Here is a 27,663-nt window from a genome sequence, read left to right on the forward strand (position 1 = left end):
AACGCGCCGACGTGACGCAGGCGATGAGGCGTGCCGTAGTGGAGGGCTCCGGATTAATTTTGGCCACCTGGGGATCTTTAACGTGCGCCGAAATCTCGTACACACGGGCGTTCTTGCTTTTCGCCTCCGTCAGAAAAGTGGAATCCCGTAGTTCAGCTTCACCGCATTGCACTCGAGTGACCAATTTGTGCAACCAACAAAATCCATTCGGTGAATGACAATCCCCAGCATGCGCTTTGAATAAAAAGTGCGGTCTGAGCTGCGCCATCTAACATTCGGCATTGCGCGCCGCCACAGAGCAGATTCCACTTCTGGCGAATTCTGTGTACGTTGCTGTTATTCGCCGAATTTGCTTTGTTGACATCACGGATTGGTCTAGTAACAACATATGGACTGGCTTGCGGTGACATCTCGAATACCTCCTCTTGTGTTCTTAGCGCCGGAATTTAATATGAATTGACCACTATATTGCGTTAGGGAGCAGCCAAGCCACAGAATCTCCTTGGAGTGAGCAATAATCCGAAGATTCTAGGTATCATCATGAATCGTCCAACATAGCCCTACTTCGCTGCCCTATAAGGATAGAAATTTTATGCTTTCGAAACAATAGATATACATCTAGAATCACAAACACACTGACTGCGTGACATGATGTTGGAAACGCATTGAATGTCGTCAAGCTCGTAGTTTGTTTTAACAACGAAGCTGTTCAGCAAATCGCAATTTTTCGTGTCCGCGGTTAAAAAACCAAGAAATTGCCGAGCGCGCGCACGTGAGCGCGGGCCTCGCGGCGACCGCCCAGCGCACTTTTGTCAAGCCAAGCATACCCGCTAAGGGAGATAGGCCAAAATTGTCAAAAAAAAAAAAAAAAAAAAACTCCAGCGTTCACCGTTAACGCGGCAACACTTGCTCGGAACAAGAAACACACGCCATAGCGTACGCCCCTCCAAGGTGATGTCCAATGATTATCACTTAGAAAAAAAAAATAAAGGGAGCTCAAACTCGTAGCAACAATGGTTGAGTAAAGGTCGTTGCAGCAGCGAAGAAATCGGCTGCAATCGTGGACTTGCGTTTTCGTGATGGTCGTGAATTGCGTACAGCTTCGCTACCTTTAAATCTTGCGTGTTAGCGTGAGCTTCCTTCATTTTTATTAGAATGCAGCACTTGAAAGCACGTAAATGTCTGTGAGTGAGTGAGTGAGTGAGTGAGTGAGTGAGTGAGTGAGTGAGTGAGTGAGTGAGTGAGTGAGTGAGTGAGTGAGTGAGTGAGTGAGTGAGTGAGTGAGTGAGTGAGTGAGTGAGTGAGTGAGTGAGTGAGTGAGTGAGTGAGTGAGTGAGTGAGTGAGTGAGTGAGTGAGTGAGTGAGTGAGTGAGTGAGTGAGTGAGTGAGTGAGTGAGTGAGTGAGTGAGTGAGTGAGTGAGTGAGTGAGTGAGTGAGTGAGTGAGTGAGTGAGTGAGTGAGTGAGTGAGTGAGTGAAGCATCAATGAAGTTTTCAGCGCTAGTATGCGGTCTTCAACTCACTGGTCGAGATAAAACCGTAAGAACGTTCACCCCGGTGTTGTCAGGGTGAGAGAAGAAGGTAGAGCATTTGCTATATGCTGTAAGGATGAGTGAGGAAGCATTCGCCGTACGAATGCGCCGACCGATTCGGTGTGCCAATTTTTATGTGTTTGTGCAGCAAGAACGCCTGAAAGTATGGAGACCTCGTAAGTGTTTAAGCTCGCAGCTTCGAAGCGTCGGAAGAACCTCGTCTCGGATATTGGCCGCGCCTTTTCATCCACACAGAAAATTCTACCCCGTTGTCCATCGGCTGAAGTGTTTGTATCGAGGGCAGTTTCATTCTGATCAAGTTGGCTGTGAGTCCGTAATTTTCGCCCTTGCATCGGCCTATGTCCTTGGGAGTTCTTTTAGTGACATCCGAGTTCATTTGATTGTCGCTTAATAAAGCCATGTAATAAATTAAATGGCCAAGAACCTAGGAGTACATTTTACCACAAAATACCACAGCAGTTTTCGTTTATATACCATAAAAAAGTGTCCGGTGATGAGTGCTTTTAAATGCAGGGAATAAACAAGACAGCCGATTCTTGAAGACATTTTGTACAGCCACTTGCTCCTTCAGGGAACGCGCTCAAAATACTCGTTATTCGCTTCCTTTGAAACTCAAAAGAGAGTGCGATTTACTGTAAGGTTTAGACAAAAAGAAACGGTGCAGAGATACCCTCAACAAAGGCCTTCGAAGGGAATAGTGACTGACAGTTGTGTGACACACTGCTGACGTCAGGGGTGCCAGCTGCGCGACAGGCCGTTTCGGGAACACAAAGTGTAGCCAAGCATCCTTCGCTGGTAGCTTCATCGAGCGTAAGGAATACAGCGGCGAACGAAGCTCGAGCACCGGTCATGAAAGCTACCGTGCTAGGAGTGTGCTTGGTGATGAGCGCAATCAGCGCCATCATGGCCCAGAAGGTCAAGGCCCCGCTATTCTGCCGTGAGTAGAAGCCCCGCAAGCCGGTCAGGTGTATATAAGCCACTTCCTTTCAGCAGTGATAAGACGGACTGAGTTTTGAGCAACGTGCTTTTTGTAATTGTTGCAAGCACGTGCACACGAGATTCGCTATATGACTTCGTCCACCTTTTTTCAAGTGCATTTAAAAGAGCACATGCATACAGATGATTTTTTTATTTCACAGGTGTAAATAGGCAAAGGCGCCTGCATATAACTGATTGATTGCGTAACTGCTGAACATCAATGTCACGTATTTGACCCCCGCCACCATTTTCTGTTTGCTATTATGGAAGTATTTCATTCGAGGTAAACATTTTTGCCGCTGCCGGTCCTTGTGGGCGCTAAGTTTCTACGCAAAGAGTTCCTGCCCATTTGTAGGCAAGGAAGCTTTCCTATATATCCAAGCCGCTATTTATAGCAGAGATCATTACGTTTCTTTACTTCCTATGGTTCCCCCTTGTCCACTATTGAACGACAGCAATCGTAAACCACACACTCTTCGTTAAAAAGCTTGTCAGAGCAGTTGCATAGAATGCATAGCCACCTAATCTACGGTGGGTCTGCATTCTACGATTAGCACATCATATCCAGATGAAATGTATCGTGCAGCAAACGTGCGGAGCTCATGGCTCTTCATACTTTCGGTTGGCAAAAACTGGCGCTTTATACCTTCCGCGTAGACTTCATACGCAGGCAGAAAATCTCCTTTTTTATCTGGGATGTTGACGGTACGGGGCTGTGATTAAAAAAAAATATTTTCCTGAATCTGCTGCAGAGAGAGACATACTATGTTTGAGAGTGTTAAGCATGACTAAGCTCCATAATTTTTCTTTGCGTTTGTATCTCCGTTACTTTCGCACTGCGCTCGTAAAATGTTCGCGCATTCCGTGCACCACATCCTCCATACGCACCCGCCACGCGTCAGGTGCGCAGGCGCTTGATAACAGCGCATGCACAGTTGCTGGCAAGTGGCCATGAACCGCTGCGTGCAATAATTTTAACAATTTGAAAATCGTTTCTATCAAACCAGCAGCCCTTTTCGCGCTTAAATTTAGTTATTATATCGGATTTCTATGGCCTTTTCTTGTCACAAGTCTTGGTGCTATAAATAGCACCAGGAACAGTGACAGAACTCCGCGGTTTATTTTGCAATTTATTAAAAAAACATTTTTTGCTAATGTGGCAGCTTCTGCGACAGCGCTTTTTTGTGTGTCCATGGAACGGGGGGGCTCTTATTCGGCGCCAAAATAAAATGATCCACCCTTTCCCGGACTGCATTTCAGCGTTTAGTTTTGAAGCCGATACAGTACACGCGATTCCATAGGAAGGCCATCTTGGGTCCGGCCCACGTGAGTAAAAATGGTTTTAATGCAGATTAGGCCGCGCTGTAGGTTGGAATTCCGGCGTCGTGGCCAAGAGATGGCCTGCAAAGTGGCCCACGGACGGCCCACAACATGGCCGCCGGCTGGTGCACGAAATGACCGACGGCTCAAAGAATAAAAATCGGGTAAAAGGATTTCCGCGGTGACGCCAAATTTCTCAGGGACACTCCTGCAGACAAAGCAAAGTGACTGAGTTTGGAAAGAAAGGTGTGTAAATTTGGACCTTGGCATCAAACCCTGTGCCTCCGGAATGAGAGACGCGCACACACCCATAACACCACGGCAGATCCGTAACAGAAACATCTACTGAGTGTCAGAAACTGGGTGAAGAAACTGAATCAGAAACTGAGTGTCAGAAACATATACTGAGTGGGTGTCAGGAACATCTACTGAGTGGGTGCCAGAAACATCTACTGAGCCCACATGAGTATACACTGAGCACACAATTATAGAACAGGCAATTGAGTGAGTAGCGAAGTAAGATTACACAAACTGTCCGCTTTGCTTGGCCCGCCACATAAGCGCCATCATGCGGCGTCCACGGAACCTGCGGTCTTACGGCGCTGTACTAAAGATGGCGCGAGAGCAGTGCGAACCTATTTTATTACAAAACGAACGGCCTACGGCCTGAGTGTGGAAAACGAAGAGTGGGATAAGAGGTTTTCCAGATGTGGAGGACGAAAAGGGAGCCAAGTTAAAAGTATAATGATGGTAATGAAAGGACACCTTCGGCATTTGGACGCTAAGGCGGCATTCCGAACGTCATAGCAAGTGCTTAAAGTACCTCGTAATTTTTAACAAGTGGCGGTATAAACAGGACAGTTATGTCACTGGGACCGGCACTAAACAAAGTGGGCCATAAAGTAAAACCTCCATGAACAAGCGGTTTGAGCAGAAACGAGTTGTTAAATGTCGTATTAGCGTCGCAACACACAATGGGCTAGAACATCATATTCTATGTTTCGAGCGTGGTTTCAAGTGATCATAATATAGCACCGCAACATTCTGTGTGCTAGAACATCCTATTTTGTGTTTTAAGCAGGACCGGCTTTACTATATGTAAAGCCGTCCGTGGTTTTCAGTGATAATAATAGCGGCGCAGCACTCGATATGCTACAGCACACTATTCTGTGTTTTAATCTCGTAGGTTACGAGTAAACTCGGTAGTCTTCTCCGCGAACAGTCGGGCATTGGCGTACTTAACATTAGAAAGGGAATGCACGCTGTTTGAGGCAAACGGTGTTAGGCGAAAATACTCGTTCATGGAGACAGAAGGGACCAATTCGTTTCAAGCGGTCAGCAAATAGGCGTGGTTTTGACCGTTCGTCCCTCACTCTGCTTTTGTTGTCTCATCTTCGTCTTCTAACCCGCCTATGTTTCAGCTAATATCGCCTGCTATTTTATTTAATAGCCACTACAGAATTGTGGGCCTGAAAGCCATTTACGCAAATAAGAACATCTTCATTTTCTTATGTGGTGAAGGTTATATCCAAGCGCTCTTTTTACGCGGCGTCGAAGATGCCAGGAATGTATCCAACCAGCAGACAAAATTGCTACATATAGCGATCATGATAATTCTAAACCAGGATGCCGAGGATTTCGTGATGTACACAGCTGGGTCGTTTTGCTGTCCTTCGTGGTGGCGAAAAGCTCCCTCACTTTCAGTGTATGGCTTCCTGCGAGGGCATACGTGCTCCTTCGATTCACTGTACTGGAAATATCGAGTACGGGGATAATCATGTCCAGTGCGTGCAAATTAGTCACTGTTGGCTACGTCACACCTTAGTGTGAAGAGTGAATATTTATATGGAGGAAGAGAATGTTTTACAAGAAAGGGAGCAGTAAGGGCTACCCTATTTCATATGAAATGTCACGAAATGTTCCTGGAGAAGAATTGAGAATGGTGGGGTACGTACTTCCATGACATGGGAAAAAATTAATGACAGAAACTAAATAGCACTTCTGTAAAACACTGACAGATTGCAGAGCAGCATGGAATGTCGATGGCACGCTGCTTAGCAACTTATGTACCCCTTGTTGTCCCCTTAAAGTCGTGTAGGAATCACTCTTTTGTCGTGTCGTTATCCTCAGATAGCCTAAAGTAATCAACTGGTCGAAAAGGCTCACCCATTTCTGTTGTACCATGCGTACAAGCATCAACGTAATTATGCAATGCCTGCGCGCAACTTGGTCAAGCATTCTTGCTCTTGACTCCATAATATTTCGGAAATGGATACAAGCGTATGCCCTCCGAGATGACTCCTATGAATGACATTATGCCCTTCACTACCACATTTTGCAATTGGTCTAACGTGCGATGACCACTGGCCAGTGAAATAACTCTCGCTGTAAAAAGACATAAATTTGGGAGTCTTTCATTTTCGTATATGTACAGGCGGCCGCAAAATAAACGACCAAGAGAGCAGTGCGCGACAACTATCGGCGCGACACTTTACGGAACGACTCCTGGTGTCGAGATAGCTGAAGACGCATGCAGGTTCAATGCTAGTCAGTCACTCCAAATCAATTTCTTGATTTCGGCGGCAGCGCCTCGTTTGTCTTGAATAACAGACCCGGCGGCGCCTTGTGCCGCGCGACGCGCGACAGCACGATTCTTCGCAGCAGCCGGCAGCCTGCGGCATTGTCGGAAGCCATGTAATGATTAGTGTTTAGCTTCCAGATAATATGTGCGTCAGGAGCTCGGTTATTATCGTTTTGTTGGCTCTAAAGCCGAGTATCATTCGAGTAACTCTACGATAAAGCTTCGGACGTGACTTAACGGTCACCGATATATGATACACAATAGACAGCAAATATCAAACATTACTACGCCACTTCTCGTTCTATAGGTTGGTTGTTCCTTATACAAATCCTGTACATTTATTTACATTATTAGAACCATTAAACGTGTTAACTTCGCCGATTATGCATTTTTGTTCATGTGCATGGCGTTGCATGGTTTTTAGATTCATTATTTTTTTTATTCCTGCTTAGATTTGCTATCGAAATTCTTATTTTTTCTTCTTTTTGTGACGGCGCGGTGTATAAGTGAGACTTTTCAATTATGTTAGTTCAGTCATTTTATTTCTTATTGTCGTAAATTCTTGTTCTTTCTGGTTTTTAAGAATTTCCTTTGACCAGTTGTCTCCATTTACACTAATATAAACGATTAAATGCGTTAACTGCACCAATTGAATGGGTCCACAACTTGCCGAAGGCTAAGGACCCAGACGTTGTTGTTCGTACTTTGTACCTGTGGAAGCGTCACAATAAAAAAATTTCTATTTCAAAATTATGAATTTTGTGCAAATGCAGGGCGTTACATGGTTGGGGCTGTGGGGTACTCGGTAGGGTACTGTGGGGTACGGGGGTACGAAGCAAAAGAGCGCCTAAAGAACGTATCCCGAAGCTGCACGGGACTACGACTTCAGCGCATGCCGCACGCTGCCAGTACCGTATTTACCCGATTCTAACGCGCACTTTTTTTCCAAAAAATAGGCCGAAAAATCACATGCGCGTTAGAATCGGATACAAAACCGAAAATGCCTAAACAGCGGAAATTTCGTCCCACCCATCGCCATCGCCATCTCAAAATGGCGCCAAAGCTTTTAGCAACGATTTTTCGGACGCAGCAAGCCTAGGCGCCTAGGCTTGTCTGCCGGCGTTCACACAAATCGTCAAATCGTTTCACTTGCGCGCTTGATAATAGCAATGGCAGCAGCGGCTCCCACGCGTTCAAAACGAGCGGTCGGCTGAAGCGTGCACCTCTGGAGAAGCTCTCGGGATGGGCGTGCGAGGCGTGGGCCAGGATCCCATCGACCATGGTTGAACGTTCGTTCAGAAGCGTGGCATCGCGAACGCGCTTGAAGGCACCGAGGACGAGATTTCGTGGTCAGCGGAGAGCGACGAGGAGTGAGATGAGTGAGATTACTTCGGGAAATAAATCGCCCGTTTCTCTCGCATTCCTTTGCCTGGGTCACAAAGTCCCGTGCGCGTTACAATCGGAGTTGCAAGTTTTTTCGTTTTTTTTTTTTTGCCAGGAAAATGGGCGCGCGTTAGAATCGGGTAAATACAATCATGCCGCTCGCTTGTCGTACCCCGTGAGGCGCTGCCAGGTGGTATACTTCGGAGAGAAACGAAGCACTTTGCCCTAAATCTAGAAAACTGATATGCATTGACTGCGAAGGACCCGCATGAGCATTCAGCTATCTCATCAGCAGCGCTGGGCCGGGAGGTGTCACACCGATAGTTGCGGCGCACCACTCGCTTGGTCCGTTTTATTTTGTGCTTGCCTGTACATACGGGAGGAATGTGTAATCGGGCAGCGCAACTTCCAACTCTCCGCATGCGCTTGTTCCTTTGCTCGAGGCAAACGGCAACCATTGTTGCGAGCGGAATAGCCCCAACTGGCTATTACCAAATCCACTACCAAATCCATCGATTTAGAGTCCGACGTAGTAAGTATCGATGGCTGAGAACGGCTAGCTACTACCAATGGAGAAGCCCACTATAGTGCACGAAAGCACGGGGAAGTTACTAAAATATTCGTCCCATCACTAATTGCAGATGAAGACCACAGCACAGTGCTCTGGTATAAAAAACACTCACTGAGAATGCGTTCCACTGACCCCACGCAATGCAGATGTCGATGCATCAGGTAACGGCAAAGCTCCATACTTGCTCGTTCTGCAGAGGTTATACTCCACACACATAAGCCCAACTTTGTCATCCTGAGAGGCGAGGCTGGCTGACCCCAGCGCAACAACGCAGCTCCTGCTAGCGTCCAGGGCAGAGGAAGCCTTGGTCACAGCTTCAAAAAAAGGCACCCTGGACTGAGGGTGGTTGGAAAAATAAAGTTTATTTCCTTCCACCACATCAGCGTTATGTATTTCCATCAGTCAAATTTTGCCTTTCCTCGCCAGCCCCCTACGTTTGATACCCCATTCGGATATGTAACATCACGCTAACGTTTAAATGATAACCCTGTCGTATATTCAGAACATTGGCTGGACTAAACTTTCGTCTGTAAGCGTTCATCTAATACTTCACCCTGTGTATATTTGCGGCCATATGCGTTTACACGCTCACACAGAGTTCACTTGGTATATCTTACGAGGTTACAGACGACCGACCAACAGACTACCAAAAGGGCTCAGAATCTCAGCGGATTCGCTCAGAAACGTCGCGTCTTTTGTTATCCTCGTATACGTTCATATACAGGAATACAACATTTGAACAAGATTAAGCGCTCCGTTGTCAGCAGCAATTGAGCGAGTAGCGGCGCAATGGAGAGCCAGTACGTCTGTATCGGCTCCTCATTATGCCATTTCGCTACCGCTGATCGCCCGCTCCTCGCATCGCGGTCGCGTTGCAGCCAATTTGCGATCGATGCTGGTACTCATCATCCGTTTAGGGGGCTGTGGCTTTTCTGAAGCGGCGTTTCTGACTGGGGTTTGTACTATGACGTCACTGTTATCTACGCCAATGACGTCCACGATGTCCTTCTCATGCAATTGTTCTCTCACCCTATTCTCTGTCGCTTACTTTTGTCTTCCGTCCTATTGTTCTCTTTGTGCATCAGCCAGACACCCAAAATGCACCAGGCTGGTTAGGAAAAACTACGCTTCCAAAATTTGGAACACTTTAAAATTTTTTTCCTGAACGAACCGCGGCTCCGTTCACGCTCAAACTTCACACGAAGGTTGAATTTTGTGGTCTATTTTGTTCGACACCGGGAACAACGACGGCACTTACCTGTTTACTCTGAAAAAATTGGCCGCGTATCTGCTCCTTTCGTTGCAAATGCCGTCAAAAGACGATAGTCTCTATCGGCTTTTGCGAAGTAAGTGCCTCCCTTCGCTTTCCCGCTCACCTCTCATGTTATTCCTCTTGCGTCGCGCTCCTCCCAAGGTAAGGACGCCAAAGGTTTGCTTAAATCATTTTAAATTTCCCGCGTTCCACTGCTCCAAACCGGGTGTCTCGATGCGAACGCTGCCGTACGGCGAAGACACGTGTTAATCGAAGCGCCCTACTTCAACGTTTATAGAACTGCGTTTCCCTACTCCACGTGCGTTGCAAGCAGAACGTGGAGCCTATCTAGTGGAACCTTGCGTAACTGTTGCCGGTTGATTTCTTAAAATGGCGCCAGAAGCTGTAGTGGCGCGGGCGACAGCAGGCGACGGCGGAGTGAATTCTTTTTCTGCAGTTGATGAAGTATTTAATTTCGCAAAAGTCAAGCATGTTTGATTTTTTTTATAAAGGAACACTGCAAATATCACTTCTGTATTGATTTGTTGTTTCATATTTGCGTAATGTCTTGTTCTTCTTCAACAATGTTGACAAGTATGAACATTACACCGGACATAGACGGGTAGATTTATCTGTGACTATATAAGACTATTGCACAGGCATTGTTATGCTTTGGCCGGGTGGCTGAATCGAGTCACAGACAGACAGACGGACAGACAGGCATACAGACAGACCAAAATTTCTGGGTTTAAGTAGCCCAAGAAACACTTTCGTCTTTAAAAAAAAACGATTTTTCCCTGTGAGAAAATGGCGGCCAATTTGGACGTGCAAGCTCATGGAGTGCAAGCTGATCTTGAACGGCGGCGCCACCTGGGATATGCAAAAGGAAACGCGTGATGGCTATGTACGGTAGGAAGGAGCCAAATGAGGCGGCAGACGATCAGAAAACCTCTTTTGTCGCTAGTTTAAAACAAAACATAAAAAAACAAGCCCAAAACATGGTTCGTGGCATTACCCCCCCCCCCTCTAAAAGGGCATCGGCCCGATGCTGAAATAAAAGACAGTCCAAACAAACAACAAACAAAAAAACTCTGCCATCTTGCGTAGTAAGGCTTTAAGCGAACCACGTGGACTACTTCGGGTCGCGTGCGTCGTCGTGATGTTCCGGAATCACCATCGCGGATCACCTCGTGGGTAAGTTGGCCAACACGGTGTAGAATCCGGTAGGGTTCGAAATACCGTCGCAGAAGCTTCTCACTGAGTACACGTCGTCGGATGGGAGTCCAAACCCACACACGATCCGCTTGGCGGTACTCGGCGTCTCGGCGTCGGAGGTTGTAGCGTCCGGCATTAACCAGCTGCTGGTCCGTTGTGCAAACTCGAGCGAGCTGGCGGGCCTCCTCCGCACGTTGAAGGTATCCTTGGACGTCGGCGTTGAGTTCGTCGTCTTCTACGTGCGGAATGATGGCGTCAAGCATCGTAGTCGGCCGTCTTCCGCAGACAAGCTCGAGCGGTGTCATCTGCGTAGTTTCCTCGATAGCCGTGTTGTACGCAAACGTGACATACGGAAGGACTTCGTATTAAGTATTTTGTTCAACGTCGACGTACATAAACAGCATATTCGCGATCGTCTTGTTCAGGCGTTCCGTTGGTCCGTTCGTTTGGGGGCGGTACGGCGTCGTTCTTTGGTGATCCGTGTTGCTGTAGCGTAATATTCCTTGCATAAGCTCCGCAGTGGAGGCTGTTCCGTGGTCCGGGATTACGATTTCAGGGGCGCCGTGTAGCAGCACAACTTGGTTTATGAAGAACTTAGCGACTTCTTGTGCAGTCCCCCTCGGAAGAGCGGCGGTCTCTGCGTAGCGCGTCATGTAGTCTGTTGCACGACAATCCACTTGTTCTCGGATCTTGACGTAGGGAACGGGCCTAGAAGGTCCATTCCAATCGGTTGGAAGGGCCTCGATGGGACGTCGATCGGCTGCAGAAGTCAGGCGGTTCTCGTCGCCGGCGTTTTTCATCGCTGGCAGTCACGGTAGCTCCGGACGTAGTGGGTAACGTCGGATGTAAGGCGGGGCCAGTAGTACTTCGTCTTGATTTTTCCAACAGTGAGAGCTGTGACGAGGTGCCTGGAAGACGGGTCGTCGTGGCATGCTTCCAAAATTTCGTCATGAAGGTCTGCGGGGATGCCAAGAAGACAATTCGTTCTCGTACCAGGGCTGAAATTCTTCTTCACGAGGACGGAGTTTTTCAGGCTGAATGCTGGTAGGTTTCGTTTGAAGGCCCTAGGCACGGCGACATTGCGTCCTTCGAGGTAGTCGATCATGACGCGTAAGTCGGGGTCGCCACGCTGCTGGGCGGCTAGATCGCTCTCCGTCACGACTCCGAAGAACGCGCTGTCTTCCTCAGTCTTGCGGTGGTGGGTTGACGGGGGCGCGGGACAGGCAACCGGCATCGGAGTGTTTCCTGTCGGATCTATAGGCGATTGTAACTCTTGCAGGCGCAAGCTCCACCGCCCAAGACGACTCGAGGGGTCCTTCAAATTGGCTAGCCAACACAGCGCATGGTGGTCTGTCACAACCTTGAACGGTCTTCCATACACGTATGGGCGAAATTTTGAAATGGCCAATATAATTGCGAGGCACTCTTTTTCAGAGGCCGGGTAGTTTTTCTCCTCCTTCGACAGACCCCGGCTGGCATAGGCGATTACTTTTTCGCAACCGCTTTGCTTTTGCACGAGGACGGCACCCAAGCCTATAGTATCACTGGCGTCCGGGTGCATTTCCGTTTCGGCATTTTCGTCGAAATGAGCGAGCACGGGCGGGCTTTGCAGGCATTGTTGCTGCTCGCAGAATGCTTTTTCTTGGGCATTTTCCCAGCTGAAAGGGGTGCTATCTTTCGTCAAGCGCGTGAGTGGCTCTGCAATGCGTGCGAAGTGTAGTATGCGCACAGTCCGAGAAATCTGCGCACGCCCCTCTTTTCTTTAGGTCTTGGGAAGTTCGCTATGGCTGAAGTTTTCGCCGGGTCAGGCAGGAATCCCGCGGCGTTGACGACATGGCCCAGAAACTTGAGTTCCTCGTACGCGAAGCGGCACTTTTCAGGCTTCAGGGTTAGCCCCGACGAGCGAATAGCCTCGAGTACAGACTCCAATCTTGCAAGGTGTTCGTCGAAAATTCGGGCGAATACCACAACGTCGTCCAGGTATACGAGACAGGTGTGCCGCTTCAGGCCAGCTAACACGGTGTTCATGACTCTTTGAAACGTTGCCGTGAATAGCCCGAACGGCATCACCTTGAACTCGTTAAAGCCGTCCCGGGTTATGAATGCAGTCTCCTCTCGGTCTCTCTCGTCCACTTCTATTTGCCAGCAGCCTATAGCTGTCTTCAGATCCATCGATGAGAAGTACTTCGCGTGGCAGAGGTGGTCGAGGGCATCGTCGATTCGTGGCAGGGTGTACACGTCCTTTTTGGTGATTTTGTTCAGTGGCCGGTAGTTGACGCAAAACCTTAATCTGCCGTCTTTTTTAAAGACGATAGTCTTTCTTGGGCTACTTAAACCCAGAAATTTTGGTCTGTCTGTCTGTCTGTATGTATGTATGTCTGTATGTCTGTCCGTCTGTCTGTCTGTGACTCGATTCAGCCACCCGGCCAAAGTAAAACAATGCCTGCGCAATAGTCTTATATAGTCACAGATAAATGTACCCGTCTAAGTCCGGTGTAATGTTAATACTTGTCAAAATTGTTGAAGAAGAACAAGACATTGCGCAAATATAAGACAAAAAATTAATACAGAAGTGATATTTGCAGTGTTCCTTTAAAATAAAAAATTATACATTATTGACTTTTGCGAAATTAAATACTCCATCAACTCCAGAAAAAAAATTCACTCCGCCGTCGCCTGCTGTCGCCAGCGCCACTGGCGACAGCGGGTGACGTTTAAGAAATTTTAAGAAATCAACCGGCAACAGTTACGAAAGGTTCCACTAGATAGGTTCGACGTTCTGCTTGCAACGCACGTGGAGTAGGGAAACGCGGTTCTATAAACGTTGAAGTAGGGCGCCTCGATTCACGCGCGTCTTCGCCGTACGGCAGCGTTGGCATCGAGACACCCGGTTTGGCGCAGTGAAACGCGAGAAATTTAAAATGATTTAAGCAAACCCTTGGCGTCTTTGCCTTGGGAGGAGCGCGACGCAAGAGGAACAACATGAGAGGTGAGCAAAGGGAGGCATTTACTTGCCAAAAGTCAATAAAGAATCGTCTTTTGACGACATTTGCAACGAAAGGAGCAGATACGCGGCCAATTTTTTTTTCACAAGTACGACTGGCGCAGCCCAGGGGCGTTTCGGTGTCTGTATAATGTCGTCGCTGAGCATGTCGTCGACTTGAATCCTGATGGCTTCCCGCTCGTGTGAAGAGACGCGGTACGGTGACTGTCGGGTAGGTCGGGCTCCATCTTCGGTTATAATTCGGTGCTTCGCTAGAGGTGTCTGACGTAATTTTGAGTTCGACGGAAAACATTCGCTGTAGCGACGCAGCAAAGACAATAATTTTTTCCGTTCTTCTTGCGTTAGCGCCGGATTCACGTCGAAAAGATGCGGAAGATTTTAGGTATCTTTGGGTGCGCGTTCAAAGTCGGCGACCACGATCACGTCACTTGCTTCTTGCGTTTCTCCGAGGAAGGCAATTGCAGCGCCTTTCTTGAAATGCTGGTACTGCTCGGTGAAATTAGTGACCAAAACGTGGGATTGGTAATGCCTCTTGCAACAGACACACCGCGGTCGTGAAGCAACCTTTTGTCACTCTCTACGATAGCGTCGATGTCAGGAGCTGCATCTCTACGGTAGACGGTGATCATCAAGCTTGCGCGGGGCGGCAGGGTGACGTGATCATCGGCGATCCGTACAGCAGCACGGTGTTTGGGGTTCGGTTTCTGCGTCATGGTGTGATCAGAGGAAAAAGTTACCGACTTGTTCTGTAGATCAATTATTGCACCGTTGTCCGTCGAAAAGTCCATTCCAAGAATTACGTCGCGAGAGCAGTTAGGTAAAATGACGAACGCGGCAGGGTACGTGGTGCCGTCTATGGTGTCGCGTGATGTGCACGTTCCACTTGGCGTTACGAGATGGCCTCCTGCTGTGCATATGTGCGGACCATCCCATCTGGTCGTAACTTTCTTCAGCTTAGACGCAAATGATCTGTTCATTACTGAGTAGCCGGCTCCTGTATCTATGAGGGCGACTATATCACAGCCGTCTGTAGACAACTGGACGTCGAACGCCGCCTTCATGGAGTTCCGGGTACGTCGGGGCGTCGTATCTCGGCTTGTACGTGTTGTCGGTCGGGAACTGTGCGTCGTTGTTGTCGTCGGCTTCTCACCAGCAGGCCCGGTCATGTCCGGTATGCGTCGCACTGTTGGGCTGTCGTCGTGTTAGATCAGGTCATTGGGCTGCGGGTACGGTGTTCGGTGTGTCCTTACGTCGTTGGAGGGTTTTCGTTCTTCCGCTGTTGTGCAACTTCACCTCCAGAAGTTGCTGCTTTTAGTTTCCCCCACGTGGGCTGGGGGACCTTCCACGTGAGAAGTCAGCAGTGCTACGGCGGTTCGGCGACTGGTACGGGTATGGCGACGGCGAACGGTTGAAGCCGGCTGGTCCTCGGTTGGTGTTAGACAGGTATTCTTCGATCTCAGTAGGGCGCTGGCCGGGTCGGGGGCGTGGTGCGTCGACGGAGGATCCTTGCAAACCGAGCCTCTTGTAAGGGCATCGACGGTAGATGTGGTCGGCCTCTCCGCAGTGGTAGCACAGCGGGCGATTATCGGGCGTTCGCCACACGTCGGTCTTCCTTGGGGCGGAGGGTTGCTCCGCAGGTGGTCGGGCCGGCGACAGGGGACGACGGTAGGGAGCCTCGTGACGATAGGGCGCAGGTGCGCCAGGGCGACGGACAGCTTTCTCCTCAAGGCACCTTTTCCGTACTTGAAAAAGGCACCTGAAAACGACGCTAGCGCGCACTGCGCCAATCCGCGTACGGCGTATGGGCAGGATTTGACTCTTTCCCCAATACGGAAGGACGCCTCCGAGGCGCCGACTTCGAGGAAGCGCTCAGATCAGCCAGCTCCGACGGTGGCCTGTCACCCCAGAGAACTGGAGGCTTGATATTGAGACATATATTTGATCACCGCTCACACTAGTAGTACGGATGACGATTCCCTGCGCAATTTTTAACTGAATTAAGACATCCTTTCTCGCAGGGCTAACTTTGTTTTCGCATTAGGTTTTTCTGACGAGCGGCGACAAACGGTAGACGCACCTGCCTGCGTCGTTTCATGCCCGCAGGCAGCGCCATGGTGCCGGCGATGGCCGCCTCGCGCGCCACGGCCGCGTCAGGACGGGTGGCGTGCACACGCGAATCGCTTTTGCGTTCAGAAAACGCTGCATTCCTTTAAGCTTCGTCAATTTCTGTCTCACGACGCGTGAAATCTGCAAACTTATCTAAGCTATCGACGCAGTCTTCCATGATGGTCGCGAAAAAGGCGCGAAGTAGGGCTTATTTTCGGACTGATGAGTTCAAAAGAAGGCGTTCTTGAAGTGCGTAAAAACGCGCCGAAAAGTGTCGGAAGGCAAAAGTAATATGTTAGGTATGTGAATACAGGGGTTACTGGCAGTAGCTGTTACAGTGAAGTCTGCCCAAGCAATAGGGAGCACAGAATTATGCCCATGTGTTCGTCCACACCAGGCAAAAGTGAATGAATCATTAAACGTTATTGAGAAATGGATGGCGTATGGCCTAAGTTGGGAAAAGGGGACAGGTGAGTTTGGAGGGGCAGGGTTGCAACATGGGATGGACAACACCGGTAGTCTGTGAGAAGTTTCACAAGGTGAGGAAAATGACGCGGGCAACAAAAATTTACCCTTAAGGCAGAAAGTTGGGCTAGTTGGTTATTAACTGCATTTCACTAGCGGAAAAAGGGACGAGGACGACGAAGAAGAACATAGGACGCTCGCTAGACTTCAACACAGGACGCTCGCTACTTGAAGCCTAGCGAGCGTCCTGTGCTCTTCTTCTTCGTCCTCGTCCCTTTTTCCGCTAGTGAAATGCAGTTAATAACCAACTAGCCCAACTAGCCCAACACGTCAGTAAGTCGTTCACGTTCATGGTGGCTCACATGGATGCCTTATAAAGGTGACGAAGACCGCATACAACTCGTCTTTATTTGACGAATTGGACAGTTCATAACACTGCCGCATTAATCGCCGGCACGGGGCGTGTAGGAAGGGAAGAGGCGGCCGCAGGCGTGCGCGATAGGAGGCCTCCACATACGAAGCACGCGGCGCCTCTGTTTGGTGGGCCAGGACCGCGAAGTGGGGAGGCAGACACAGTGCTGGCGTACGAGCCTTGAAGCACCAGTGTTCTCTTTTTTAAGCAGCAGTGCAACCAACCAGCGGAAATGGCGCTTCTGCATGCCCATGGTGTTGATGCAGCGGGTTCCATCGCTAATAATGATGGCAAGGAGAAGCGCGCAGGCGTAACGATCTCGTCTCGTGGAGGGTGGGGACGCTGGAGGAGACGGTTCACTATAGTGGTGAACGAGAGTAGGAATGAGAACGCCGACGGTGAGGGTTTAGTAATGTCTGTAGAATTGCTGCTTTCAGCCGTTCAATTGATGTTGCGTCCTGTCGGCCGTCGACGTACTGCGGAACTTGTCACTGCGAGAGACGACAGCATAGCAGCTGTTGTGAGTTTACTGGACAGGTTTGCACACTGAATTCTGGTGGAACAAAAAACGTGCACTGTAACATTATTTACACCCTTTTTGTGCATAATTAACACCCTTACATTCTACCAAAAAACAAAGAAAAACACCCTCTGAAAGGGCGTAATTAACGATAAAACATCCTTTAAAAGGGTGCTTTTAGTGATACTTCTTGGGTGTAAGGGTGTCATAAACGGCAGAACACCCTTAAATTACACTGAAGGCAACCAGCAGTTGGTTTCAAACGAAATCTGACCCTCCCGTAGCCATATTAGCATTCATTCGGTGCCAAAAGATGTCTTAATTGCTGAGAAATCGCAAAAGAAACAACGCATTTATTTTCCTCATTTCCCTCGCAGCGATTCCACGACACAAACAGAGGCTGCTGCAGCCGCTGTTTGCCTCGCGGTAAACCGGAAGCAAACGCGGCAGCGGCGATGTATAGCGTTTACATCGCGGTGCCCTGGGCGCGGCCATGTTGGCCGGCCTGACGTCATTCGGCATGGCTGGCCTTTTAGCACGCCTTCCTGGCTGTGGCCTTCGCTGGTGACGTGCACATCGGCGAGCAAATTTGACAAATTTTTTTTGCGTGTTGCTATGAACGGGGGCTTGTTGCCCAACTAGGTAGGGTGTGCCAACGTTCCGAAATTACTCAGTCACAAAAAATCTGGCATAAAGGTTGTTTGAGCGCTGTTTTTATTGGCGTTCGTCACCTAGTTTCCTGCTCACGCGTTTCGTCCAAATAAAGCTGTCCGATTGCTTTAGTTCTTTTTTTCTATTTCTACGTACTCCCTTGCCACTTTTTCATGTTATGGAAAAGCTGAAGCGCTCATCGTTATATTTGTCAGCTTACATACAGCTCACGCCGTCTGTTTTGAATACCCGTTCTGCATTATCAGCGATTGCCTGTTCGCTATGTGATAATTTGCGACTATGGATAATTTGCGGCTATGGCATGCAGTAAACGGTAAAATCGCATATGCGTGGCAATTAACGATAGATGCGCTCGCGGTGAAATCGCGAAATACTTCGCGTACAGTGAAGTTCATAAACATTCAAATCGCGTGATCAAGCTTTGTTGATACTTACAACTATTTCCCGAGCTCGTACATAAAGCTGCTGATGTGAGATTTTTTTATATTTTTATATTATTCATTGCATAATTGTTTTGGCAGCATACGCGACATGACAATTTTTGGATATGTCCTTAGGTTTGATTTTTACTTTACATTTGCGCACTAATTTTTGGCAAATTTGATACAGCAAGTTTTATTTTTACGTGACCTAATGGATTGACTGCGATAACCATGTGTGCCGCCGATTGGAACCCTACATGGGATTTATTACAGATTTGGAGGGGCGAGCTTCCATTTTGTGCAGCCCCAGTTGTGGCTCTGCATCGAATATATATATATACGATGAAAATGTAGCTTTAGAATAATCTAGTTCTCGGACCTGCGCAGCGAAATGTATCGCTCTAGATTTCAGATAGCGGTGTCCTCGAGAGTGCCCTTCGCAAGGTACGTGATGCTCGCTGAGGGCAGACTGAGCATACCTTCCGAGCCATAGTTACAATCGATAACGGGTTTTTTTTTTCTGTTTTTCCACGCTTCGTCTGATCTACCTGCCGTAACAAGCGCGACACATGGAAGCCAAGGAGGGAACGTGAACTGTTGGAAGCGAATGACTGAATCATGCTTGGTGGTGCCGCGCCGAATACTTCACATGCTTCCGTATACATCGGAGCGCTTCCGCGAACGTTCTGTTCCATTTCGCGACGACCAACATGAGCTCTGACTGCGTTCATAGTATTAAATTATGACTTTTCTTCATGCCTACCCATTTTGCTAACGACGCACTTCAAGCGGACACCCGTGCAAATACCAAAAGAGCGGTGACCGCCATCCCCAATGGTCTTATTACAAGTATCACCCTTCGCCATGCTACCATCCTCGAAGCGGAAGAAGCGGCGTTCGCACTATCCATAGCCCAAATCGAATCCAAGATCATTATCACCGACTCACAAGCGGCGTGTCGAAAGTACACTTCCGGGAGGATTTCCAAGAAATCCCTACGAATCCGGGCCCAAAACCCTCCCGAAAGAACAGTCAAGATCATTTGGACGCTTGTCCACTCATCCAGTCGTGAGAATGCAGCGGCTCGATCACGCCCGAGATCTTGCTCGCCGGGCACCGCAAGAGGATGACGAGAGGGCCAGACACTTGCTTATTACATACAACGATATCACCCAACACTACATGCTCACACGACGCACCTACCCGCCACCGGCTGAAAAGTTAACAAAAGAACAAGAACTCACCCTCTGACAACTCCAAACAAATTTCCACTCTCCATACGGCTACCCACCATTCATCCCACAATATACAACCCCCTGTGCCGACACTGTGACAATCCAGCAACACTCTAACCCAGACCTTGCACCAATTCCTCATCCTACATACGAGCAGTGGGAGAGTGAACTTGCAAGCTCGGACCTAAGTAAGCAGCTTTGGCTCGCTGAAAGGGCGAAGACGGTAGGCCGCACCAACGGAGTCCTGGACTGAGGACCCCGCCCACTAACCAGCTCGATCTCACTGTTAAGGTTTTCTCCTCCTCTCCTCCACCTGGTGGAACGTGTCTAAGCAGTTTCCTAAAACAAACATGAAAGCCGTTATACGAAGACGTGCATATAAATAAACGTGTGCTTGAACTCTTGCCGGGCACAGGTGTTTCCATATGACGTAAGCTTTGGCTGTTAAACATTATTTAGCGGGTCATTTACTACAACAGTTGGTAGATTTGTTTCAGTTTCCATTTCGGTCCAATGTTTCGCATAGTCGCAAGTACCACAAGAAAACTTTTGAGAGTGAACGTAGTAGGTTTTGCCTCTTCTCACTGTCCGTATTTGTTGTTATAAGACAAGCCGCGGCAAAACTACGACAATACTGACGAAATCAGTTAAATGACATGTCCGGCCATGAATCCCCATGTTGTCATATCGTGTGACTAGTTTTCACTGCTTCTCCTAAGCGGCGGCACCTCCCTTCTGGAAAGGCCTCGAACGACTTTGCAGGCAGTCCCTCTCCATAATGTGTGACGTCATCTGTCACGTCACGTAAGTATGGAATAAAAACGAGAAAGAAATCACAGCTTCAATTATTTCAATACGGTAACAGCATCATTTGCCGTCGGCCAAAAACCGAAACAACTTTGAAAAACCTAATATTTCGGGTAAAACGAAGTTCTTCAGCCTTTGTTGCCTACTGCGACCTCTGTAACTCGTAACCAGCGCTAGTGATGTGTCTTTCTTCCTTAACTTCCTGTCTCTAGCCACGCTGTTTTACCGTGTTTCATTGCTCCAAGCAACCAGCCCACGTTCAAACAATGACAAGTAGTCGTTGTAGACATTCGTATATGTAATTTCCTGGCGCAAAAAATGATTTGATCACAGTATGGGCTGAAAGGATATTAAGGCAGTTCTAAAACGACCTATTCAGCAAGGGGTATTTCCTTTAACCTTGCCGGGGTTAGATTTACCTGAATCCTCATAATTGCTTTTAGACTTTTGTACAAATGGTATTTACATGCAAAAATCATTTCGATACCATTAATTTTATCAAATATATTGTGGTAATTTGAACAATTCCTTCCAGTCATCGTTCGTTACCCCTCGCCTGGAGTGATTAAAAAAACGCTGAAATTTATTTTTGTTATCTGCCAGAGTAACCCGTAACGCGAAAACTAATACAACCGCTTTTAAGGCACCAAAATGATTAGGGGTGTGTATAAATACACGTTTAAGCATGTTGGATATCCACAGAGGTGATATTCTTAAGAATGTCGCTTTTGTGAGCACCTGCGGCGGGGCAGGAAGGTACTCGCCAAATTTTACGTTTGGGCTGGGCCCTGATCACTCACTCACTCACTCACTCACTCACTCACTCACTCACTCACTCACTCACTCACTCACTTAATCAATCAATCACGGCCATAAGTATAGTCTATTAGTGTAGTCTATTAGTGTAGTCATTAGTATAGTCTATAGTATAGGCTATTAGTATAGTCTATTGGTATGTCTATTAGTATAGACCAAAGCTTTCGCGTGGGTTCAACCATACATTCTCAAATGAAAAACACGTTAAGAGCGTGTGTACGGGCAGTTTAATTGGCTCAATGTAACAAGAGAGAGAGAGAGAAAGCTTTAATAAGTACTGAAGAGGTTAGCCCCACAAACGGCAGGGCTTGCTACTTCAGATTGGAATCAACATAATGAGGCCAAAAAAAGAAAGGGGGGAGAAGTACGCAGAAACAGTCAATAAGAAGGAGAACAAAACGAAATAAATATTGTTACAAAAACAATAAAATAACCTTGTTGCCTTGGAAGGCCTCAGCTGCAGCAATGCTCAGTGTCGTCATCGCATTTTCAAGAATGAATTACCTCGTAATGCCTGTTTTTTCTGCAGCGCTAGAAATGCAGGAGAAGCTGTCCGTGATGGGATGCGTGTGGGATTCAGTGTCAACATTGGTGAGTGCGCGGCAACTACATGATTTTGTGTCTTGTTGGAACATTGTTACAACAGGATGCTTACTCGGACTACTTCGTAATGCATCGTTGATGTGGGGGTAACAGCTCAAAAATGGGAGAGAGGTAGGTGCTGTGGCCATAGCAGGTGCGTCTGCACATTTTTGTTCGTGCAAAACAGCGGTACTTAACGTTACAGCCTTAAATGGCCCTCTGAGTGAAAAATCCGGTGTCGTAAACAGAAAAACGGCTTCTTCACGAATGGTACCAAAATGGCCGCCGCTGTAAAGACAATGAAAAACTGAAAAACACATTTGGGCTCGTGTGCGATGTGAACCCGGGTGTCCAGTGCCGGAGCCTAGTGCGATAAAACTAAGCTAACTCGGCACCCTGCCAGGGAGGGAACAAGAGTGAGCCCGGTGCACGCCATGAGGAATTATTAATGACACGTGAGTACGGGTAATGACAAGTTAACAAATTATTAGTGATTGATAATGATTAGCAAGGTGAGCACTGAAGATTGATTAAGAAATACGGGTAGAATAAGCTTCATTAAGATCAATTAAGATGGATAATGATGGATTACTTATTGATAGCACTTATACAGTGTTCTAGTACGTTGTAGTACTTATTAATAAGCCGGATTGCGACGGATTAAGACGCATTAATGTTTTTATTAAGATGAATCAAGGTGAAGTAGATGGATAGAGTTGATTAAGGTGGATTATGTGATTAAGGTAGATTTAGAGGAATTAAGGAGGGTAAAATAACGCGGCTGCTGTCTTGCGTGTATCTAAAATATACCCGTCTCAATGGTACGCCAAACATTCGCCTTCAAAGCAAGTAAGCGGTTAAAGCTTCCAAAACAGTTTTAGGTGCGGAGTACCTTAGGACCTCACAATGTCCGTCCGCGTCCGTGCGCATAGCATTCACAATCGTAAAAAATCACACAGGCACCAGAAGGATTCGAGCCAGTACTGGTAGACCAGACAGAGTTAGTGTCAGTCGTCTTACCCACTGGGATACGACCGTGAGTTAGTACCCGAGAGTCAAACGGCTCACTCCCTCGCCTGTAACGGTGCGGAGTACATTAAGACCTCCCAATGTCCGTCCGTGTACATCCGTGCCCACACCACCATCAAAGCGATTTAGGGAATAATCAAGGTGCAACTCACGGCTCAAAGCGAATGACGGTCGGGGCGCAAATCGGATGTCACTCGGGGCGCAACTTGGATGTCATTTCGAGACCCCGTACTCCGCACCCTCGCCATCATCCACAGAGTGGAGATGCTGCCATTTTTTTTTTTTAAAGGAAAAAGCCTTTATGTCCAATTGAGCGAAAAATCCGGCGTCCGTGACGCGGAAACGGCTCCTGCACGCAAGGCAGCGAAATAGCTGCCGCTGTAAAGACACGCTCGGGTTCGTGAAAGATTTGAAACTGGGTCTCCAAAGCAGGATTCCAGGACGTTACCACTTCGCTAAATTGGCACGCACACAGAGGAGAACCAGAGTTAGCCTGGTGCATGCCAATTGGTGAATGATGTGACACGCGAATAATGTAATGACAAGTAAATTAATAATTAATTTAGTTATTCGTAGTAATTATTAGTAATGTAAGATTAATATGGGTTAAGATGTGTTAACATCAATTGGAGAGAATAAGCTGGATTAAGACTATGTAAAATAGATTAAGGTGGATTAAGGATGTTAAAATAGCATGGCTGTTGTGTCGATGGGTGGACGCGTATATAACAGGTACCCGTCCCAAAAGTACGCCAGGCTTTCGTCTTAAAAGCAAGTAAGCAGACTGAAGTGTCCTGAGCAATGTTTTTTGCTTCCAGCAATTCATACAAGAAAAAACGCAATAATCGCAGTCAGTGCAGTTTATTACGATTATATCAGCACTGTTACCGTTTTATTTGCAAAACTGTAAACATTGCAGTTTCATAATTAAGGTTGCGATTTTAATAAGAACATTATTACATTGTCAGGCACTCGCTGGCCCTAATAGCATCGCAGCATTGAATAGCACATACACAAGAAAAACGGAGCCATTTGCAAACAAAAAGCGCGTCTCCGTAAAGGTTTGCATCAGAAAAATCGTGTTGGTGTTCAGACCCAAAAAGAAACAAAAGCATGTTTCTACAACGTTGCAGGTACAGCGAGCCCTGCAATATTTCATGAGCTACTACCGGCTCAACCCAAGGCTGCTGACACGATTAGTCTGTTCTCCGGTAAGTAGTCAAAAAGCTTTTTCGCACAAGCGACAGCTCTTTTTGTATACTGTTAGTACTGAAGGCTCGTCCGACTATGTTTTTACATCACATGAGGCACAACACTTCAGAGTGCTCACAAACACATTCATATGCAAGGTTCTGAACTCAGAGTCACAAGGCTGCTCTCACGTGAGATATCGCAACGCCAGAGTGATTAGCTGGCGCCCTGCTAACGCCTAGCGCTTCGCGAGGAACCACCCGTGTACGGTAGGTTCGCCGCGAAAACCGAGATGACAGTCAGGGAGCCGGCTAATTACTAACTGCTCTCGTGATATCTTACGTGCGAACAGCTTTCTGACTCTGCAGCCTGGCGCTCTACAGAAATTCTTTTGGAGCTAAACTGTTAGCCTGAAGCTGTTAGCCTCTCGTTGGTCGGAAAATTTCGTGTCGTAAACAAAAACCCAAGCAGGATTATTCAACGCAGAAATTTGGGCTAGTTGGTGATACGACTTCGACATGGTAAAAAGCGCACTAGACGGGGACAGAAAGAAAAAACAGTGACACGGGACGAGCGCTCGTCCCGTGTCACTGTCTTTCGCTCGTCCCGTGTATTTTCTTCTGTCCCCGTCTAGTGCGCTTTTTACCATGTCCAAGCAGGATCCAGCAGTTCTCCCCCGATACGCCGAACGGATGCGTCACGCTAGGCAGGACCCAGTATTTGCCGCCATAGAAGCCCAGCGCAATCGTTCTCTACAATGCAGGCATGCAGCACAGAGTTCAGTATTCCTTAAAAAAAACACAGAACAAGCATCGAAACCGCACGGTAGATGATAAGAAACCTGTGAACAATGGGACCTCCCTATGTGTTCCTGGTAAAGGCTAGGTTTGGAGCTGCTCGCTGAAAGGGGGGTTGACGTCATTCGAGGGCGAGCGCATGGGTGAGGCTCTGCCGCCAGAGAAGCCCAGCGAAGTGACAAGCCCGCCGAGACGACGAGGAAAATGTCATGCCCTCCCACAACAGCATGTGTAGTGGTTTACGAAAGCTGCATCCACTTTCGCAGTGCGAAAGGGGGGCCATTTTTTGCAATGATCTAGTATAACAGTCAAGTATGCGACGTATGTTATCATTTCCGTGGGTATGCTTCACTGCAATTCACCTCAAAGATTATTCCCATCATACGATGGAGCAAATGTGACGAATAACGAAGTATCATGTGCGGTCTGATTAAAAAATCAAAGTCCCTTTCTTAAGAGCAAGATGATTAAAATGTGACACTTTCTCTCATGCACCCTTCTATTAAAAAAAAATCTCATGCACCCTGAGTCTAAGTCCAAAATCGAAACTGCTTCGACCATGTTAGACGTCGACTTAGACTTCGACCATGTTAGACGTCCCTCATATCGTGAGGGACCCAGGTTCGATTCTGACCAGGGGAAGTGTGTTTTTTTTTTCTTTTTTTGGGGGGGCGCTTGATGCGCCTTTGAGGAAATCTATTGTGTAAGTTTGCTTTCCTGCAGTGCGTTTTGGGCGTAACGATGCACGGCACCAGGGCGGCACAGAAAGCTTCGCTTTAAAATTTTGGCCTGCTCGAGGAGATGTAAATGAGAAACACTAAGCTGGCAATGCGCACACTGTCTCAGCACAGACCACTTTTTTTTATTTATTTCGTCTGCTGCTACTGGTCATTGACCTCCTTGACACTGTGATCGCCATTATTGATTATTTAGGCGTATTGTGGCACAGCAGACCTCGGGGTGTATGCGTGGGAAAAGTGGAGTCGCACTGAGGACGAAGCCGCGTTGAGGACGAAGAAGAGAGGGAAAGGGCACACGGGAGAAAGATTCTCTGCAACAGAGGGAGAGGATGGAGAAGGCTGCCGCTGTGTCCTTCCCATCTGGTTCCTTTAATGCGGCATTCAGCCTCGGAAAGGAAGAGACTATACTTTCGACTTCGACTAGGATCGAAGTGGAACTTCTACGAAGTCGTCGCAAATAGTCATCCAGGACAAACCGGTAACAAATCGCAGAAAAATTAACGACTCCTTTTTTTTCGATGACGTCACATTTTTAATACGTCCCCAGACTGTTGTAGCAGTAAACAGAACCTCCTCTCTCGTTTTGTGCGGCCGATTTTGTAGTGCCGTTTTCAAAGCGCATTCTCACATGCATTTCTAGACAAATTAGACCAAGTTTTTTTGCAAACACGACCCTATGAAATTGCCTTGTTCTACACACATCACTGGTCAGTGGATAGGTCACAGTAAAATTGTAACAGTGTTTGTGGATGCATACACCCCATCCGTTCCCCTCCACGGCTCCGTAGGCCTCCGTTACAGAAGTGTGTCCGTTACAGAAGACTGGACACACTGCGCTGTGTCCCGTCTACGCCAAGGTGGTTGTAAAAAATATTTTTGTAAGAGTACCTTGTGGCAAATTTTACCACTTTTGAGCACTCACACTACACTCAAGCGCTCGAATCTTACAAATTTCTAACCAACAATGTCGCCACAATAACATTCGTAACATATGTAACTGACAAGAATGCACACCCCACATCCGCTAAGCCTGTGAACAGTAACAAGTTACAGCTCCTTTACTGCTGTACGTAATAGCAATTACACTACTTCTTCTGCGACTTAACTAGTTTCATAAAAGCGGCTGCAAAACTAGCAGTAATTGGGGTTTTCTGAAAGATATTGCAGAAGATATTGATTAAGACAAAAGTATAACTTTGCCACTTTCATTAATGATAAATAACTCAGAAGTATGTTAAATCGCAATTTGGGAACGATGGCGATTTCTTAAACTCAGGCGCCTGGTCACCGTCCCGACCATACGACACCCGGTCATCAAAGCATACAAAGGGCTTGAGGCAGCTCGAGCTTAATTCGTCTTCGACTTGCGGTCTCTTGTGTCGGCACTCTAATCAATCCGTCATCCACTGCAACGCGCTTTGCTAAGTAAACCTCAGGCGATCAGCGTATGACAACCACCCACACCTGTTTCGGAATTATGGAGCGTAATTCAAAGAAATCTCTTACATTATTTTTCCCTGTTCGGGAGGAAACTGGGGAAACGGGGTCTTTCCAATCACATGGGAACCGCATAAGCGTGCCAGGAAGCGAAACTTGTGCCGCGGGCTCACGAGAAAACAGTGCTAAGAACAGGACGGGAAGACATGGAAAACGACAAACTCGGGCGACAGTCGCAGTGCCCATGTTTGTCCTTTTCCTCGTTCATTCCTCCTGTTCTTAGTGCTGTTTTCTCGTGAGCAAGAACCGACTAGCCGGGCTTCACACTTAAGCGCTGCGGGCTCGCTTGCTCTGCCGCTCGCTTTCCTGCTCACTCACTCATTGCTTCCTTCCTCGCTAGCTTGCTCGATAGCTTGTTTGTTTGTTAACTTACTTATTTACCTGCTTTGTCTTGTTTGCTTGTTTGCTCGCTCGTACGTGTGACTGTTTTTGAGCAATAAAAGCACAATTATCATTTTAATGCGCTTGGAAGGCCATTGCGTGATCGCTTACCACATTTTTGTTTCTTTTCTTTTTT

General features: G+C 47.6%; 1 protein-coding gene across 5 annotated transcripts in view; it reads left to right on the top strand.

The window, feature by feature from the left end:
* Positions 1-2,301: 2,301 nt before the first annotated feature.
* The window catches only part of LOC144153317 (uncharacterized), a 59,395-nt gene continuing 34,033 nt past the window's right edge, over positions 2,302-27,663 (top strand). For 2 of the 5 annotated variants that reach the window (XM_077684991.1, XM_077684995.1), the window contains exons 1-3: positions 2,307-2,488; positions 21,840-21,901; positions 24,055-24,132. In XM_077684991.1, the coding sequence (XP_077541117.1) occupies positions 2,401-2,488; positions 21,840-21,901; positions 24,055-24,132 (228 nt within the window). In that variant the 5' untranslated portion in view covers positions 2,307-2,400. Of the gene's footprint in view, positions 2,489-21,839; positions 21,902-24,054; positions 24,133-27,663 lie in introns of all 5 variants that reach the window. The other 3 variants (XM_077684984.1, XM_077684971.1, XM_077684977.1) reach the window with 3 other exon arrangements.

Source organism: Haemaphysalis longicornis, unplaced genomic scaffold (assembly GCF_048455015.1).
Source record: "Haemaphysalis longicornis isolate Haplotype H1 unplaced genomic scaffold, Haemaphysalis longicornis Haplotype H1 scaffold_1, whole genome shotgun sequence".
NCBI lineage: Eukaryota > Metazoa > Arthropoda > Arachnida > Ixodida > Ixodidae > Haemaphysalis > Haemaphysalis longicornis.